Source organism: Hemisphaericaspora subhashii (assembly GCF_019202705.1).
Source record: "Hemisphaericaspora subhashii strain CBS 10753 chromosome Unknown scaffold19, whole genome shotgun sequence".
NCBI classification, from domain to species: Eukaryota; Fungi; Ascomycota; class Pichiomycetes; order Serinales; family Debaryomycetaceae; genus Hemisphaericaspora; species Hemisphaericaspora subhashii.
Window position 1 is genome coordinate 1 of NW_026057433.1, and position 19,138 is coordinate 19,138.

General features: G+C 32.6%; 10 protein-coding genes across 10 annotated transcripts; 2 read left to right on the forward strand and 8 right to left on the reverse strand. All coding sequences in view use genetic code 12, as the record gives it.

Annotated features, from left to right (window-relative positions):
- Positions 1–236, forward strand: RTT101 (cullin; the record flags this gene model as incomplete). Its single annotated transcript, XM_049409456.1, has 1 exon — positions 1–236. A coding segment is annotated over one exon (236 nt), but the record flags the coding sequence as incomplete, so codon positions are not given.
- A 114-nt stretch (positions 237–350) lies between these two features.
- J8A68_005395 (ubiquinol--cytochrome-c reductase subunit 10) lies at positions 351–677 on the reverse strand (the record flags this gene model as incomplete). The annotated part of the gene is made up of 2 exons (XM_049409457.1): positions 351–578; positions 669–677. The coding sequence occupies 2 exons, from the start codon at positions 675–677 to the stop codon at positions 351–353; spliced, it is 237 nt and encodes a 78-aa protein (XP_049261256.1).
- Positions 678–1,228: 551 nt separating this feature from the next.
- On the reverse strand, positions 1,229–1,814 carry ACP1 (Acp1p; the record flags this gene model as incomplete). Its single annotated transcript, XM_049409458.1, has 2 exons — positions 1,229–1,601; positions 1,795–1,814. The coding sequence occupies 2 exons, from the start codon at positions 1,812–1,814 to the stop codon at positions 1,229–1,231; spliced, it is 393 nt and encodes a 130-aa protein (XP_049261257.1).
- A 165-nt stretch (positions 1,815–1,979) lies between these two features.
- Positions 1,980–2,420, forward strand: J8A68_005397 (mitochondrial 37S ribosomal protein uS12m; the record flags this gene model as incomplete). Its single annotated transcript, XM_049409459.1, has 1 exon — positions 1,980–2,420. One exon carries the CDS (start codon positions 1,980–1,982, stop codon positions 2,418–2,420), a length of 441 nt encoding a protein of 146 aa, XP_049261258.1.
- A 339-nt stretch (positions 2,421–2,759) lies between these two features.
- ARC35 (Arc35p) lies at positions 2,760–3,623 on the reverse strand (the record flags this gene model as incomplete). Its single annotated transcript, XM_049409460.1, has 1 exon — positions 2,760–3,623. The coding sequence occupies one exon, from the start codon at positions 3,621–3,623 to the stop codon at positions 2,760–2,762; it is 864 nt and encodes a 287-aa protein (XP_049261259.1).
- Positions 3,624–4,113: 490 nt separating this feature from the next.
- On the reverse strand, positions 4,114–6,444 carry J8A68_005399 (serine/threonine protein kinase; the record flags this gene model as incomplete). The annotated part of the gene is made up of 1 exon (XM_049409461.1): positions 4,114–6,444. One exon carries the CDS (start codon positions 6,442–6,444, stop codon positions 4,114–4,116), a length of 2,331 nt encoding a protein of 776 aa, XP_049261260.1.
- Positions 6,445–8,243: 1,799 nt separating this feature from the next.
- MSI3 (adenyl-nucleotide exchange factor) lies at positions 8,244–10,334 on the reverse strand (the record flags this gene model as incomplete). The annotated part of the gene is made up of 1 exon (XM_049409462.1): positions 8,244–10,334. One exon carries the CDS (start codon positions 10,332–10,334, stop codon positions 8,244–8,246), a length of 2,091 nt encoding a protein of 696 aa, XP_049261261.1.
- A 327-nt stretch (positions 10,335–10,661) lies between these two features.
- On the reverse strand, positions 10,662–12,368 carry NPL4 (Npl4p; the record flags this gene model as incomplete). Its single annotated transcript, XM_049409464.1, has 1 exon — positions 10,662–12,368. One exon carries the CDS (start codon positions 12,366–12,368, stop codon positions 10,662–10,664), a length of 1,707 nt encoding a protein of 568 aa, XP_049261262.1.
- Positions 12,369–13,889: 1,521 nt separating this feature from the next.
- On the reverse strand, positions 13,890–14,501 carry J8A68_005402 (uncharacterized protein; the record flags this gene model as incomplete). Its single annotated transcript, XM_049409465.1, has 1 exon — positions 13,890–14,501. One exon carries the CDS (start codon positions 14,499–14,501, stop codon positions 13,890–13,892), a length of 612 nt encoding a protein of 203 aa, XP_049261263.1.
- Positions 14,502–16,030: 1,529 nt separating this feature from the next.
- Positions 16,031–17,197, reverse strand: HAC1 (transcription factor; the record flags this gene model as incomplete). Its single annotated transcript, XM_049409466.1, has 1 exon — positions 16,031–17,197. The coding sequence occupies one exon, from the start codon at positions 17,195–17,197 to the stop codon at positions 16,031–16,033; it is 1,167 nt and encodes a 388-aa protein (XP_049261264.1).
- Positions 17,198–19,138: the final 1,941 nt, after the last annotated feature.

Below are 19,138 nucleotides of genomic sequence, written 5' to 3' on the forward strand. Positions count from 1 at the left end.
GAGATATTGTAGCATTAATTGAAAGAAATAGAATAGATGAATATAAGAGTATGATAATGAAATTGATGAAGCTGGCAAAACATATCAGAATGACTGATTTACTTACACTTTCAATTGAAGCATTGGAAAAGAGAAATCCTGTCACTATTCAAGATTTAAAAACAAGTATTGAATCTTTAATTGAAACTGAATATTTAAAACGGGAAGATAAAGATATGATCTCCTATATTGCGTAATCTTATATGATCTCCTATATTGCATGATTTTGATTAGTCAAACAAATTGTATATTATGTATGTATGTATGTAAAATATATGGGAAATGAATAGATATACAAGTAAATGAATAACTTAAAGTGGAATATCTTCTGGATCTGGATTATAAACCCAATGTTCACCAAAATAAGGAATCTTTTGATAGAAAGTAGTTTGGAATAATGGAATACCTTCAGTGAAAACAGCAACACCGGCACCGGCAGCACCACCCCAGAAGATTAAGTTTGGAACATAATCTTTAATAACATTGAGGTTTAATTTTCCAAAATTTGTAACAGTTTTATAAACTGGAGCTCTGATGTACTAGAGACGAGAATTGTTAGTATTAAATTGCCCACCTTTTTATATACCTTCTCGAGCAAAGGGTATTCTCATTGACCTTGTAAAACATACTGCAACCATTCTTGTAAATGTTAAGTTTATTGACTAAGACAGTTGGTATAATTTACTTATGATTCCGGTTTTTGAATTTTTCTTTCTACCATTAACCATTTTTCCAGTAATACTAAAAAGTATGGGACTGCATATAAAACAAATTGACAATTTATTGGCGTTTTATTGGCTTGATATTTTAATCACGTGACTTTAATATGGTTATGAACGTGAAGACGAGAGATACCAACAGTATTTCACCTGCTCCAAGAGAAGAACGTCTACACTTAAACAGAATAAACTAGTGGTCAGTGGCAGGTACTTGTAGAGTGGTGTAGTAGTACAGCCTATGGTTCTGATCATTGTTAAATTCATTTAGATGTGAGAATTCTACAGTTGTACAAATCATAATAAATAATATTTATATTCTGATTCTTTTTTAAAATCAAGTTTCCCTTCATCTTCTATACAATATCAACAGGAATCCGATATGTACTATATATATACAATACAAAAAGAAAGGGGGGACAGGGATAATACAATAAAAACGCAAAAAATGACCAATATCCATTCAAAAACGATTAAACAGCATCAGGTTGGGCCATGATATAATCAATAGCCTGTCCAACAGTCTTAATACTATCAGCCTCATTATCAGGGATTTCAATACTAAATTCATGTTCTAATTCCATAACAACCTCAACCACATCCAATGAATCCAATCCCAAATCTTGAACAAATGAAGATTGTTCAGTAATACCCTTAGAAATGTCTACTTTGTCATATCCTTCTAATAATTCTATAATCCTTTCGGTGGCTTCTTCTCTACCTAATGGAGCATGACCACTGTATGAACGAATGAAATTGATTGGTTGTTGTTTTGTTATTAAAATGGGGTTGATTCTGGCGACAACGGTTGGTCTGACAATGGCAGATGCTAATGGTGCTCTTTTACTAAAATTATTTCAACTAGACTTGTAAAGCTGATCTAACATATACTTAACCCGGATCTCTATGGGGGAGGCAATAGTTCGGGGAATCTTTTTTTGAAGAAGGTTTGAAATTTTTTCTTCTAAGTGTAAGTTGATTGAAGGAATTTGTTGGTATCAAGAAGGAGACATTTTAGTACGACATTAATAATTGCGACATTCTAAGATCGGTCAACATTTTTTTAAAAGTTGTGGTTAAGTTTGTAGTTAGTTGTGGATACCGACTAAAAAGACAAGGGAAACTCACAAAGTAACAATGATTAGGTCCTTATTTGCAACCAGTAGGTTGTCAATGATAACACCAATGACATCTAAAATAACCCAACAACCAATAACAACATACATGAACACAATTAGATCCAATATGCGTCTCATGTCCAATCCATTAACACAACAAGTAAGACATTCAACTTTAAATCAAATCAGATATGGGAAATGTCCGCCACCCGACAAGACAAGAAAGAGTAAAGCACCCGATTTAGATGGGAATCCATTTAAAAAGGGAGTAATTTTACGTGTTATGATTTTAAAACCAAAAAAACCAAATTCTGCTTTGAGAAAATGTGCTAGAGTTAGATTAAGTAATGGACATGTCATATCTGCATTAATCCCCGGTGAAGGTCATAATTTACAAGAACATCATTTGGTATTAGTTAGAGGTGGTAGAGTACAAGATGTTCCTGGTGTTAAATATCATTTGGTTAGAGGTGCTTATGATTTAGCTGGGGTTGCTAATAGAGGTACTTCAAGATCTAAATATGGTGTTAAGAAACCAAAACAATAGAATGAGAGTGTTTGTATATAAATATTTCTTTTTGTTAGTTATTAATTGTTGACATGTATTATGTGTTCTAATATGCATAAGTTTCTAACTTGAATTCTCGTAGTAATGGATGGCCATCCAAATACTTGTTAGTGAAAGACAATCCAAATACTTGTTAGTGAAAGGGCATCCGTATGGTGCCTACCCTCTAATATCAAATCTTCTTCCACTGGCAGTTTTTCTATTATCAATAGTTTTCCCCTCTTGATCAACATTTTCCGGTTTTGCTCTATTCAAAATCTTTAAGAATTCTAATTGAGATTTAGAGTAAGAACTTACGTATATTCGAAATCGTGTAAATTATACTAAATGGAAATAACTTCTAAATAATTCCACATGAGAAATACAATTATCTCTCTTGTCTCCTTTAACTAAATGTCTTGGAAATAATACAAATGTAACATATCCCTTATTTTCATTATCCCTAGAACCTTGAACCACAGATTGAATATCTAATGGAGGTTCATTATGACTATATAATACTTGTGGAGCAGTTTGGACTGATCTTTTTCTAGCATCCACGAATTCTTGTAAAAAGACTTTTCCAAAGATTTTATCAGTTTCATCTTGGAAAACAGTGGAGAAAATCACAGTAACTCGATCAAATGATGGTTTGATATAAATACATTCATCTAATCCTCTATATCTTATAACCAACACTGGTTCATTAAATAATTCAGATTGAATTTCTTCGGAATAAGTATTTGCATTGGCATAATGTTGAGATAATTCATCATATCTTGCAAACGCTTTTTCAAATGCAGAAGCCATTGAATGTCTTTTCAATAATGAGATTTGATCAATTAAATCTAATTTATATTCTTCCGATTGTTCCAATGCTTTGGAAGTATCCAAAACAATTGAATAATTATATCCTTGTTCAATATCTCCTCCACTTAAAATAGTCAATTCATTAGCAAATTTAGAATATTTGGTATTAAGGTATTCTACTACTCCATATTCAACTAAATCTTGCCAACATCTTAAATAAACACTAATTAATAATAAATGTTTTTGTCCTGGTAATGTTGATACATGAAATGTTGTAAAATCAAAATCACTAACAATTCTATCTAATGATTTAAATGAATTTGATTGATCAGGAAATAATCGTTCATTCAAAGTTGTTTTAAGTAATAAATTGTTTTGTTCTATTTGAATCATTGCGTACTCTCTTGTCAATTGATTTGGTTGGTGGCTAATCTTTACAACACACACTCAATATCTGATTATCGAATAAAGGGGAGGAGGCCCAAGTGAGAATTTCGAAAAATCCCAAGGAGTACGTGTAAATGTGCACAGAAAAAATAACTACCGTGAATTCGGCTGCAAAAAAATCACCACCCAACCAACCATCAATTGCAATATACACTTTATCTACATTGCACGGTAGTAATAACATTCTGTACTTAAACACAGAAGCTATCAGCTCAGCTAAGTATATCAATACTGTAGAACATACTCTACCTGAATTATATTAGAGGTACATAGTAAATACTCCCATTAATTTATTAATTACACCAAACTTATACACATAAAAAAAAACAAAGAAAATCAACACAAAATAGAATGAACTAAAAAACGATAAATACAAATTCATATAATGCAAAATAGTAACCAAAACAAATGAATGAATGACACACGTCCCCCCATATTAATGATAGAAATACTTGGTAATATTAGGATCCCCACCCACCGGCATCCCAGGTGGACTACGATGATGACCATGATGATTCCCAATCTCCCTCGACCAACCAGGTATATCCTCCCCCGACCCCCCCACTGGTCGTTCAAGCACCACATTCTCCAACCCCAAAGCATCCGATAACCATCTATGATTCAACATCCCCCCAGCATCCGCCCTTTCTTCCGGCACGATCTTTAACATGGGACTCAAAAAATCGGCAATCTCCAATGCATCATCATTCGAGAATTTATATTTCTCTTTTAGGACATCTTTCAAAGCCCAAGGTTTCAATTTCGCAATTCGATACAATTCCCCCCTGGGATTGAAAAAATCCCGAGCATAATAAGATTCATTCATCATAAATCTCGGAAATGGTCCAATCAATTCAATAATCTGAGCAATATGATCATCATCCTTAGTGTATGTTTTCCCATCCCTTGGATCAAATAAATAATCCCCCGTTAATAGTTCAAATACCAAACAGGCAAATGACCAAATATCGGCACTTGCACCCCAATGATATCCAATCAAGACTTCCGGAGAGCGATATTGGCGAGTTTGGATCTCGTCGGTGAAATGATGGTTGGTCCAGCATGCATTTCCCAAATCGGCGATTTTTACCGATATTAATTCGTCTTCATTGATGTCGGCATTCGTTGGTTCTGGATTCGGGATGAGACCGTTTCCGACAACGGAATGGGATGTTGGGTTGTTACTATTGGAGGTGTTGGTGTTGGCGAAGGGGTAATTGTTGTGTTCTTGTGGGATTCGGACTGGATCGACATTGGTAGTTGTTGTCGCTGCAACGCCGCTGCCGCCTAATGTTCCATTAGATATTGACATTGAGGATAATGAGTTTGATGCTTGTATAGATTCATCTTCTTCACTTTCTTCTTCAGTAGTAGTATGTCGTAATGGAATGCCCCCTGATGAGTCACTTATAGATCCAATTAATCCCGTGGCTTGAATTGGTGTATTTGATGTGGTTGAACTTAATCCATATACATTTGTAAATGATTTATTAAAACTTCTCAAGGGGGAAGGTAATGGTTGTGAACCGGTGATGAAGGAAGTTGTTCTTCTTGATCTTCTTCCATTTCTACCTAATGAAGGAGACATGGGGATTGTATTTGATGGACTTGATAATTTACCCATATCATAAAATGATCCATTGGGGGTTGATGTTCTACTATTACTATTATTGATTTTCAGTAATTTCCGTTGTAATTTTTTCCGTAAATCTTCTTGTTCAACAATTCTTACAATTGCTTCAACATCACCAATTTCAATTAAGATATTTTCTGGTTTTAAATCAGTATGAATAACTCCACATTTTCGATGTAAGAAATCTAAAGCTGATAATAATTGTTTAGCAATTTGTTTAACAAACATGATGGGTATACCTCTATGTTTATAACGTCTAATTAATCCTAATAAATTTTCTCCCAATACTTCAAATACCATAACTACATGAATACCATTTGGACCTTTATGAGTGAAAGTATCTAATAATTGAATTACATGTTGATGACCAGGATGATGAATATCGGTAGTTGTAACTTTATCTAATAATTTAATTTCATCAATTGCCGTTTCAGTATAATGTTTTGCTGATCGAACAATTTTCATTGCAACATGATGATTTTTATCATTATCGCGAGCTAACCAAACAGTTGAAAAATGTCCCCAACCTAATTTTCGAACTAATGTATATTTACCATCTTTATATTCTTCCCCAATATAACAAGGATGATAACCTCCAGGTACATAATCTTTTAAATCTTCTTCTTCTGCATGATTAACTTCTTCTTCATCATCTTCATCGGAATCATCATATTCATCTTTAATTATTTCATTAGTGGGATGGATTCCTTTTCCAGTGGCATGGATTTCCAATTGTTGTTCTTCTGGTCCTTCATCTTCTTCTCCATTGAATTGAGTAGTTAAGGGGGATAATTCCGGTTTAAAATGTTTAGCTTGAGATGGAGTAGTTGAAACTGATGGGAAACCATGTTGAATTAAATTAGGTAATAATTGTGTTGGTGGAGTGAATGTTGGTGGATCATCCTTATGGTTTAAATTGAATGATACTACTGAAGAACCAGATGCTTTTCGTTTATTAGATGTGGCTGTTGCTGTTGTTGTTGTAGTGGTAGTGGTAGAAGATGTTGGTGTATTATTATTATTGTTATGGTGATGAAGATGAAGATCATTTATATTAGCAGGAGGTGGATTCTGATGTTGTTGTATCTCTGCCTGTTGAATAGCCAATGATAACTTTGATTTAGTATTAGTCATTAGCAATGTAAGGATATGTGTTTGTATTTATTATTATACAAGAAAGTGTGATGGGTCTCTGTTGTCTATTAAAAAAATGAGTGTGCTGTGTATAGTTTTATCAATACAATCAGTATATGATGTGTGTATGTGCTGTGTAGATAGATAGATGGATAGTAAATAGTATATATATATATCTAACTGAAATTACACTTAATTATAGGGGGTTTATAAAAATATATATAAATTGCTGTCTTTAATGAAAGATGATTAAATGATGATGAAAAGATTTAATTAAAAGAGAATCATCAAATTTAATTTCTAATAAAATAAAATTTAATTTTTTATTTTATTTAAACAGAGAGAACGAAAAGAAAGAAAATCAGATTTTTAATTTATTTCTATTGTGATGTAAGTAAAGTAAAGAAAATAAAATAAATAATTTTCTAATGAGCTTGTGAAATTTACCACTTTAAAAATTTACCAACTTTAATTACTTACTACTATTACAATGGTATAACCACACATATTTAATCTTTACTTGTACTATAAATAACCAAGTTCTAAAGTCTATATACAATATATTACTCATCTTCTATTTACTTCATAATATTTCTCATTGATCTCACACACTACCACACAACAATACACTTTTCACACACACAATACACACCCAATTTACTACCACTCACCAAAAAATTCAGGGGCCTACATCCAATAGATCCGAAACCCGTGGTATCCACATATTGACAAATTAATTATAACTTTTACATATACATAACTAAATTTAGATTGAATCAATGATAAAAACGAATTAACCGACTCATATCTTCGCTTACTCTCTCCTTTAAAGACATCTCTCCCCCTCCACCACATTAGAAGGAACTAAGCGAACTATGTACTAGAAACTCTGCAAAGAAGGTAAATTTACACCATTTACATTATCGTAAAAACCCCAAAAAAACACGTACAGTCCAATTGGGGATTTATCTCTACGCATGATAAAAGAACTGACAGGAGTGAGGGGGATGCGTTATATAAACAGAATATAAAGAATAGTATCAACTTTACTTTAAACTGCTTTGTTCAAAACATCTTTTAGTTTACTTACTAAGTGAACTGTTAGGATCTTGGCTGCGAAAAAAACACCAGAAAGTTATTCTTGCGCGGCTTTTCTACTTACAACACCCTTAACAAATATTCTATTCAACTGTGTAATGTGTGGATTTGTGGTTGTAAAGTAATCCCTGAAAAGAATAATTGGAGATACATTCACACAACCACTACTACCCTAGTTTCTATGCTTTTGTTGCTGGAGTAATAGAAATCAAGTAAAAGATAATTCATCTCCAGAAGGTTGCATTTTTTTTGAAGAATGTTAATCTTACAAAGATAGTTTAACTGGTTCAATCGTACAAGTAAGATAGCGCAATACACTGTATACTTCCAAATGAAAGTATATTTCTCTTTTTTTATATTAATTAATTATTATAATTGCTTTGATAGTTTATGATTGCGCATACCAGTGTATTACTTCGATAAACCTAGTTGAGATCTTTAAATTTCACATCAATCTGCTTCATTGATTTTCATTTTAAATGAGGACATCTCGTGAGCCCCACAACTCATTTCATTTCTGAAGACAATCTCTCATTTACTACACTACTAACTCTACAATCGATCATTATCAAAAGTAATCAATTAATAATAAATGCTATTTTTATTTGAATAAACTAAGAAACTAAAAAACAGGTAAATAATATAAAAAGGGAATTTTATAAACACAAACAAACTAAAAAAAACAACTAATTATTGATCATTTAATCCATTTCAATATCTTCATCCTTTGGAGCAGAATCATTCTTAGCAGCTTCTCTAGCAGCAGCCATCTTTTCAGCCATAGCAGCAGCTTGTGAAGCTTCTTGTTTTTGTCTATATTGTTCCTTCTTTTCTTGTTCTTTAGCTAAATATCTACCTCTAATAATATTACCAATTGAAGCTAATTCTTCATATTTAGCAATATATTTAGCCTTAGTTGAATCATATCCATCATCATATAACCAATCTTCAGCTTTAGTTAACTTTTCAGTTAATCTTGCCTTTTCATCATCGGAGGCAAATTCACTATATTGATCATCTAATTTTCCTCTTAATTCATAAATATATTCTTCTAAAGCATTCTTTCTATCTTCAGTATCAGCAACTAATTTATCTTCCATAACCATGGCATTTTCAGCTTCAATGAATTTTTCCAATTCTTCAGCTGGTAATGAGGCACCAACAAATGAAATTGAACAATCATTCTTCTTAACTAATTTCTTAACTTCACGATATTGTGGTTCTGCTTCTTCATCTTCGTCCTTGTCATCACCTTCCTTTGGTTCAGGTTCAATTAATTCCTTGACAATCTTTTCTTCAACAGTATAAGCTGCTTCAATAGTATAGAAACCAGATGGATCATTTCTTAATTTCAATTTGGTAGCAATACCAGATTCACCTTCATTTGGAACAACACCACTAATCTTCCATTGAGCAATATTGACATCCGTACCAGTTGGTAATTCTTCTGGTTTGGTATATTTAGCATCAATTTCAAAATCACCTTGTCTATATAAAGTAATAATCTTAGTAGAAGGGAATGAACCACCTTTAGGGAAAACTTCTAAATGATCATCATCTTCTTCTTGTTTATCCCAGAAATAAGAAACAGTATATTGATTATAATCTTCAAATTTAAATGGTCTAACTCTAACAGTTGGAGAATGACAAGCACAAATATAGGCATTACCTTTAGCAATTGCTTCATCTTGATTAAGGGTGAATGATAAAGTTTTACCAAAAATTTCCCCTAATCTGGTTTTAATAGATGGAACTCTAGTACATCCACCAATAACTTCAATCAGATCAATTTCATCAACAGTGACACCAGCATCACGTAATGCAGATTCAATAGGAACATGAATTCTAGCTAATAATGGTTGAACCATTTCTTCCATTTCTTCTCTAGTCATAGAAGAAGAAACATCAACATCATTCATAACCGATTCAATATTTAATGGAGCTTGAGTATTTGCCGATAAGACTTTTTTCAATTTTTGAGCAGCAACAAGAACACGATAATAAGCTTTTGGATTTTCCTTGATATCAATCTTATATTTCCCTTTGAATTCTTGAGCAAAATGTTCAGCTAAAGCACGATCAAAATCTCTACCACCAAAATGTTTATCAAAAGCAGAACCCAAGATTTTTAATTCTCCCTTTTTAACAGCAGCAATTGCAACTTGATAAGAAGAATGACCAATATCAATAAATGCAATCTTCTTATATTCATCCTCTGGTAATTCATTTTGTTTAAAAACACCATATCCAACAGCAGCAGCAGTGACTTCATTAACGATTCTAACTGGGTTTAATCCAGCAATCTTACATGCATCAGCAGCAGCACGACGTTGTTTTTCAGTATACCAACCTGGAACAGAAAGACAAATATCACTTAAATTAGCTTTGGTTTCTTTAAATGTAATATCCTTAATTTTTCCCAAATACATACCAGCTAATTGAGTAGCAGTGAATTCTTGTTGTTTACCCAAATATCTAACTTTTGCAGAAACACCACCATCTACTTGATTTTTAACTAATGGAACATTAAAATATTGTTGTTCAATAGCAAAATCTGGATGATCATATGGTAATCCAATAATTCTTTTGATATTTTCAACCGTGTTCTTAATGTTTGAAGTTTGTTGATTCTTACCGGCTTCTCCTAAATATCTATTCTTTGGTCCAAAACCAACTAATGAAGGAGTGGCACGGTTTGAAACTTCATTGACAATGATATCAATACCTCTGTTTCTGGCACAAGCAATAACGGTATTATCAGTACCTAAATCAACACCAAATGGAGTGGACATGTTTTCTTTATAATTATTTCAAAAAGTAATTAACAACTTCTAGAAAGAGAAAGGAACGCTGAAGTGAAAAAAAAATTCCACTGAAATATTTCGCAGGTGATGACTCCTGACTACTTCCACTTTGTTACAGTGACCGTTGAAGAAAAATGAAAAATTTTAAAAATTCTATTGTTAGTGTACAAAAAAGGTCGTGGCATTACTAAAGAATATTCTGGAACCATATCGAACGATTCATAGCAAGATGTAGTATTAACCTATAACCGATTCTACATACAACCCACCCAGGGCTTCACACGCAGCTATTCAATTGACCCGCTACCGGTAACCTCAACTACTCTGTTCAAGGATAGTAATCAAAGTCATCCATCCTGGACTTTCCACTAATGCCACATAATATTCATCTTTCTTTTCTTTAACATATTTAACAATTAATTCTAATTCATAATCTCCCAAGATATGTAATCTTACTAAATGACAAATAAAATGAAAATTACATAATTTTTGACTTAAATGATTATTATTCAAATATTTATACATAGTTCTTAAATCTTGAATATCACCAATAAAATCCCGATTTTCAATGGTATAATTAGTTTCAATATCAAACATTGGTTCAGGTTTCACCGGGAATGAATCAGTTAATGATACCAATAAGAATTCAGCTGGGAATGTAGGTTTGGCATTATTCTTTACTTCTAATCCATATTCATTGATTTTCAGATATGAAATATCAGGAACATATCTTGTATCATTACTTTCATTAACATAAATTTGTGAAGGTTGAGTACAACCAGTTATAATATCAGCTTTAACCAATGCTTCAGCACTAGTGGAAACCTGAAAAGATCTAGGTTCAATTTCTCCTTGTAATCCACCACTGATTATACATGTAACAAATTTAGAACTAAATTTACCCAGTTGACTATATTTTGAAACATTTGGATTATCAATCTGATATTTTGCCGCCATAATGATTTCTAAATTAGTCATAAAATAACTATCTTTATGTCTCTTACATAATACTGTCCCATCATTTCTTCCGGAATCAGTTAAATCAGTGAAAGTAATTCCAACTTTATATAATCCCAATTTTGCCGCCAATTCATCCACTTGTTCTTCATTCTCCCATTCCAACAAAGTAATCCCATCCAATTCACCAACTTGAGGAGGTTCATATATCGCCTGTACAACCGCCTTAATCCCTAATGGAACTTTATCAAATTCTTCATACCATCCATATAAATATCCAAATCTTTGAACCCCAGTATTTCTCCATACATTAATAAATTCATTCAATATCAGCGAATCAGCAAATTCTACATGATCAACCATTCTAAATTTCTGCATCTGTAATGTGATTGCCGATGGTTGACATTTTGAACAAATCCCTCTCGGATAAGGTTTATGCCCTTCATTACAATTCAAATCAATTGAATAATTAAGTTCATCCAAGGGAGCAATATATGAACTTCCACTTTTATTCTTTTCCATTTGTTGTTTTAATAATGCATGAAATGAAATATGTTTGATTGAATTTTGTTTACGATAATTTTCATCCCATGGTGGTAAGGGGGAACAATATTCACACATTCCTTTAGCTCCATGTCGACACATGGATGAAAGTGGTCGAGAAATGAATCCGTCGTTTTTATCTAATTTGACATCAATTGGAAGTTCTTTAATTCCTTGAAGGGGTCCATGCATATCTATTGGAGTGAATGAAATTGATTGCTGCGTAGCTACAGTAACAACAGGTTGTTGCTTTTGTTGTTGTGGTTGGGGAATTGCTGATTCATAATTCACGAATAACATATCACCATTCTTTAATCCTAATTCATTTACTAATTTCCCACAATATGATTCTGCTGGGTGTCCTTTTTCACCTGGATTATTCGAAAGATATAATGATTTTATATCGTTAAGACTGGGGATTTTGGATACCAATTGTTCTAGAACTGATGTGAAATCGGAAGTTGGTGACGTATTGATACGGAACATTCCATCTTTGGAACGAAATCTAAGAATGAGTGACATTTGTATTGGTTTTGGGTTTGGATTAGATTCTGGTAAGAATTTAAGAGTTGAAAAAAATGGATTTATGATTTTATTTTTTTTTGCCATCCAGTCTATGTTTGGAGTATCTGTTCTTACAATTGTCATACAATGTCTATGATGAACAAACAATATTATATATATATATACATAAAATGGTTTATAGGCCTGTATGTGACATTAGCACTAATACAATATTGCATCTGCTTGATCTTCTTCGGCGTCACTCGTTTCTTAAGTTTGGTTTATCCGTGTTGTCTTCCATTTCTCCAACTAATCCCTTTCTGTATTCATTAACTGTTGCGGATATTCCTCCATAACGCAAGATAAAATGGAGGAATATGCGCAACAAAAGATGGATCCAGAAAAGGGCTAGTTGAAGAAATGAAAATATATCAACTGGATCAACTCGAACGAGACGGAGGTGAGCACACAAACCTCAAGAAGAGAGCTACGGCGATCCAACAAATTCGAAAGCAAGATGTAAGAACACCAGCACCATTTGCAAAAACTATGAATGAATATACTTCGATTTTAAGATAAGCTAACTAAATGTTTGAGCCAATTAGCAATCAATTCCCTAATATAGTCACCAACATGCACACTTCAACATTACTTTCGTTTAATTATTGGGAAAGAATGAAACATATTCTATACACTAAATCACATTTCCTTGTGAAGACGAGTAGTTCTTCAAGAGTATACAACCCAATTGAATAGACCAATCATTGAATTCTTAATCTCACTTAAGTTGTTCTCGTTTATTTCGATAACTTCTAAATAAGTAGCATATTAATCTGTAATTCTATTGGATTCGTAAACCCAAATCACCAGATTTCCTTCTCTACTCTCGTTGTTGTTAATAGATCATCAAATCTCTCCAAGAAGCAGACAAGGTTACTGATGTCCCATGTGATTGCTTCAACTCGATTGATATAGGCTTGAAACTACGAGAAACGAGATCGCGCGCTGTTCAATCTCTTAGTGCTAACAAGTATAGCAGAATTCTGGAAAGCGCTACAGATGCTTCAAAATAGCCAGCGGTTTTACCAATGAAATGTATTGAAGTACTTATTGAATGACTAAATAAATATATGTGACCTATTCAGCTTGTCAAGTTATTGTACTTGATTAATCTGGACTTGCGGTACTAAAGCATTAACAAACACCTCAACTATCGGTGTGATGTTGTTGTATCACATACGTTTTCTATTCTTTAATATTGTTACAGGGCTGACAACAGATTGTGATTTTATATTCCAGGCGAGCTTGGTCAGATGTCAATGCTCATTAATTGTTTGATAAATAAGAATATTGAGTAGAAAATCTTCACTTCTGTCCACTCTAAGTAATATCAACTGGAATTGTGACCACCTTGACTCTCTAGATCATCCGGATTCTGCATAACTTGACTTCGGCTGATAGACCGCAAATAACCTAACCAGATCAAATCGATTATAAATTCTACTTTACTCCCCCAAGTCCCTTTAGAGTCAATTTTCTCTAATATACATGCAAAGTAATACATTCCAGTAGTCCTCCCACAACAGGTATATTACGTAACTTATAATCCATATTCACCTTCTTCTTATCCTCCCCCTCTTCCTCCAATTCCTCCTCCCTATTCTCTCCATCCTCAACCAGAATCATCAAAGAATCATTCTCTTCTTCTTCAGGCATGACTCTCATAATCTTTTCCCGAAGCAATAACTTCATCCCCAATCCATCCGATTTCGGAGCCTTATATTGCTCCAATTGTTCCATATTCAACAATCCCAATCTCATCCTAACTTCAATTATAACTTGTTTCGGGATGAATAATTTATATTTCTCCCCAATCTTGATTTCTTGATTTTGAATCACCACCGATTCATCTCGATCATAAAATAGGATTCTTTTTAGATCCGATGAAATTTCGGAAATGATTTTGGAGAGATAGTTGTTGGATAATCGGAGTTGGAATTTATTGTTTGATAAAGTGATTAGGGATTTTGAATTTATGGCATATGAATTCTTGGTGATGGATGAATCTGATGTTGATTGTTGTTTTATGAAGACTTTGATTGGGAGGGAGATGGATTTTGATATTTTGATGAATGTGATTTGTGGTGGCATCCTGTAATTGCTGATATGAATGGGGAAGAATAAAGAAGAGTTGTAAAAAATTGATTTTTAGCCGTCAGTTTATTGATAGCAATACTATAACGAAGAATTCAGAAGAGGAGGTGATAGTCTCTTCTGTTAAATAAGAAGTTGCCCTGCGGTTGTGTTTCCTGAACGATATACAAGCAACGTGCAAAAGATTCAAAGAATTCAGAGAAAAGACTAAAAACTACAATAAAAACGATTTATAAATAAACAATTATATTGAAAACCTAATATACAATAATACAATTAATGATATATATAAATAACAAAATACTTATTCCCGATTCTCCTTTTAAAATTCATTACTCCTTATATAAACCCACCTCTCTTCAAACACAAATAACAACCAACTAATCAATAGCCTGTGAGGTTTCAAAAACAAGATTTCAAATCAAAATTGAAAACAATGAATCAAAAATAAATTACCCAAAACTTCATGAAAATCATAGCCTCATCTTTTTTAGTAGTTAGTAGTACTAAAATCGTCATTGTAGTAAAATTGGAATCGTCGCTGCAACTCTTTAAAGGCGCGCCAATAGACCAATAAAACTCATAGACAGACCTAGGACCCAACCACCATCTAAAAAATCAAAACCAACAATATTTCTTTCATTTTTAGTAAATAAATTCGTATTCAATACTTCCAATCATGAATTAAAACCAAGTCAAGAACCGTCATAACAGTATTAGACATTGACAGTTTTAAGTGTTTGAGTGATAACCAAAAAACATAGCTCGTTTTTTTTGGAGTTTTTTTTTTTTGAATTTTTTTAGGAGTTTTATAATTTTTCACTTTAATAAACAATTATTCCTTTTTGATAAGGGTACAGTAGTATTAAACAAAAGGAATATAACAAGTAGTAGTAGTAGCTATAAATATATACCATCAATAACATAAATTAAAAAATCAAACCAATATTTCCATAATAACAAACAAATAAGCAAAAATCTAAATCACAATCCCAATGAACAAAAAACCATATATAAAATCAATCTTCTTCTTCTTCATACTCTTAGAATGATAAGAACTCATCAATATCCAATTGATAATCTCCATGATGATGATTATGATTTCCAATATCTAAATCAAAACAACCACTAGATCCAAATTCTTGTTCTTTCTTCTCACAACTTAATAAATATTCATCAATATTAAACTTCGTAAACGAATCAGTAAATTCAGGAATGATTGGTGCTGCAGACCAAAATAGGATGGATGTGTGATAGGGGTGTGTATACAGGACGAGGGGGGTGATATCTAAAACAATAAACTTTGTTGAGAAAAGACAGTTACTTCAATGCTATAAATCCCAAAAATTGGAACGACAATTTAAGAAGTACTCTCCAAAGTCTAAAGTATATTAATTCAAATAACAAATTATCTCAGACTTAATAGTAAAAGACAATTTGATCTGAATTAATATACCGGTCTTTGAAAGTCCCCTTTTTAGTTTAAAAAAACTGAAAAAAAGGGATACATCTTAAAGTCTGTTCTTTTAGGACAAGCAGAGAACTATCTTTTCGTTCATTGTATTAGGTGTCGTCGTGTTCCTGATATACAGTTGTTGTTGCTGTTGGACAGTGAGGGTGTAGTAGGAGGAGGATGGTGTTGACAAAATTACTGCTGAATTTTGCCCCATTTCATATGAATTAGCTGATTCGTATACAGAAGTTGTTGGAGTTGAATTGATTGATGTAGTGGTAGATGATGATGATGAATCTTTTGGAGTAGGGACAGTAGTTGAATTTAATGAGGATACTGTTGTTGTGGAATCAAATGTGATTAAGGAAGGTAAGGATGATTTTAAGGTTAAATCAATTGGAGAATTATCTGGTGAATGGATTGAAATTGGTGATAAATAATTGTAGAATGGTGTATCATTGTCATTCATAGAACTTTGTTCAGGTTTAGTTAAGAATATAGAATCTTGATATTCTTTTTTTATTTGAATGGAAGTGGAATTGGTTGTAGTTGTTGATGACGTTGATGTAGAACTGGTAGTAGTAGACTTCTTATTTTCTTGTTTTACTTTTGAAGAAGAAACCTTTCTCTTTTTAGGAGTTGGCTGCTGTTGTTGTTCATGTTCTTCATCATCTTCATGATCTTCATCTTCACAATCTTCAGTATCATCTTTAGAAGAACAACCACCACCATTTCTTTGTCTTGAATTACTTAAATTTTCATAAATTTTTTGTTTTAAATCACTAACATCAATTAATTCTGGTTGTTGTTCAACTACCTTCTTTTGATCATCAGTTAAAATATTGACAGTATTGTCGAAATTTGTTTGTAATATTGATAAATTGGATTCTAATTGTACAACATAAGCTTCTAAATATTCAACATGTTTTCTCTTTTTTTCACGTGATGCATGAGCGGCTCGTCTATTACGTAATATACGTTCTACTCTTCTTTGTTCCTTTTCTTCATCCGTTTTAGCTCTCTTTCTAGGAGGTAAAGTAGGTTTAAAGGTATCTGGATCAATATCAAGTGATAATGGAGTGTTGCAAGAAGCAGCAGGGGAAGTAGTATCTGATGGCGAAGTCATAATGGGGGTTGATGTTGATGTTGATGTTGAAGGTGAAGATGGAGAAAATGATGGTTTTGTAATGGATGTTGATGATGATGTATGAGGAGTTGTTGTCAATGGTTTTATATCCATAAAAATGTTAATAAAGTATAAATATGAAAAATTTAAAAAGGAAGTAGAATAAAATTGAAGGAAATTTTAATCTATTTTTATATTGATAAAATTTAATCATTGGAAAAATGTAACAATAAAAGAAAAAAAAGGCTGTGGTATGATAAGTGTGTACTTACCAAATTATTTCTTAACCTCATATAAGTCTTTGTGTAACATATTTTAATCTTAAATTATTTTTTTTTTTTATTTTTTTCAAAAGGAGGAGAAAAGTTAAAATTAATTTCTACTAACAAAGAATCAAGTGGGAGTGGTATTAATTTTTTTAGATTCTTCTAGAATATAAAATATCTCACGACATTTTTATTTATAACCTTTAAGTTAAAATCATAAGTCAAATAACTTAACTTTAATTCAATCTGATCATCGTAAGATTGAATATTTGGTCATCATTTGAGTGGCAAAGTTTCAAGTTTAAATTGAATTACCGATAATCGCACGTGCTGATTTTGTACTATTAGTATAACCTTTTTTTTTTGGTTCAATTTTCGGTAATTTTTCAAAATAGAAGGAAATGCTTTTTTTTTCCTCATTACACGTCTTTCACATAGTTAATTAATTAATTAGGTTACCTCGCATTATGTAATTCCACCGTTTTGTGTTATTCTAAATTTGGATAAAAAACAATCGGATGGCAACTGACGATTGTTACTTTTTGTTTTGAAAAGTGACTTTATAAATAGATAAGCCAACTTACACACACGCAAGATTACAATGAGTTCGTCAAGACAGCCCCGATACCCCATTTCCCCACTAGAATTGTTTCTGTCGTTGAAGTTCTCTTTGGACCTTCTTACCAATTGACAATTGAGCCCCAAGTCATTTCCTGTCAATTCATGCCTCAAGCATACACGTCAAAATACAAATGAAAAAAAAAAACTGCAACCCATACTGTAACCCACAAGAAAATCTTATAAGTGTGACATTGGCATATCAGAAAAACATTTACACACTTGCGTACTTGCTTGGCGGTGTGTGAAAAATTATCAATCCACCAGCGCTACTACTACAACAATAACAATAATGCTAAAAATGTCGGCAACTTATTGTTCGTTCCAGATTCAATAATAAAACCTTCTCGTAAATTCGTATCTCGTAATTAAATATTTTTAGAAATATCCCTTGATATCTTACTTATTTTTTAACTCCTTTTTTAATCTATCTATCTTCACTCATACGTTTGCTCTCAAATTGCAAAATGAAGAGATAGTGTAAGATTGAATTAAAGATCTTGCCAATTCTTTCTTCTGATGGCATTTCCTAAGAAAAAAGCAACCATTTGCTCGAAACCGGTCTGGGCAAAAACCTTAATAAGGTTAAAAATTAAGAAAAGAAAACTTAAAATTGAGATCTGCTGATGTAAGTTTTAACAAAAATCCCTATAAACTCTTGAGCTTTGCAAAACTATTTCTTCGCTTTCCCTAAAGGTTAAAAATACTACAAGCACGCAAAGTCCAAGTAGAATGGCTTAAGTCTGCCATCCCTCAATCTCCCACACTAACTTTCCTTTTGTAATTGAATGTGAGAGAATACCAAAATTTGTTTGAATTATTTTTCACAATTTTCAAAGTGTTTTTTTAGGGAGGCGGCAAAGTTGACAAAGATCCCATACATGACATGTTTAAGCCCTGTCTAAATGGAGAAGGGATTATACCCTCGGCTGTAGTTACATATATTGGGGCCCAATATCCAATATCATGCATTTAAACTACCGCACTACAAACCATGTAACATCATTATGAGCAAATGTGCCTCACTCTTGATAATCCAACCTTCTTTTTCCAATAGTTTTCTCGCAACCATTAAAATCCTCGCCTCAGCCCATAGTTCTCCTTTTTCGAATCAACCCCCCGTCCCCTCGAGAACGTGGAATGATGATTGCTTTCTTGCCATGAACAAATA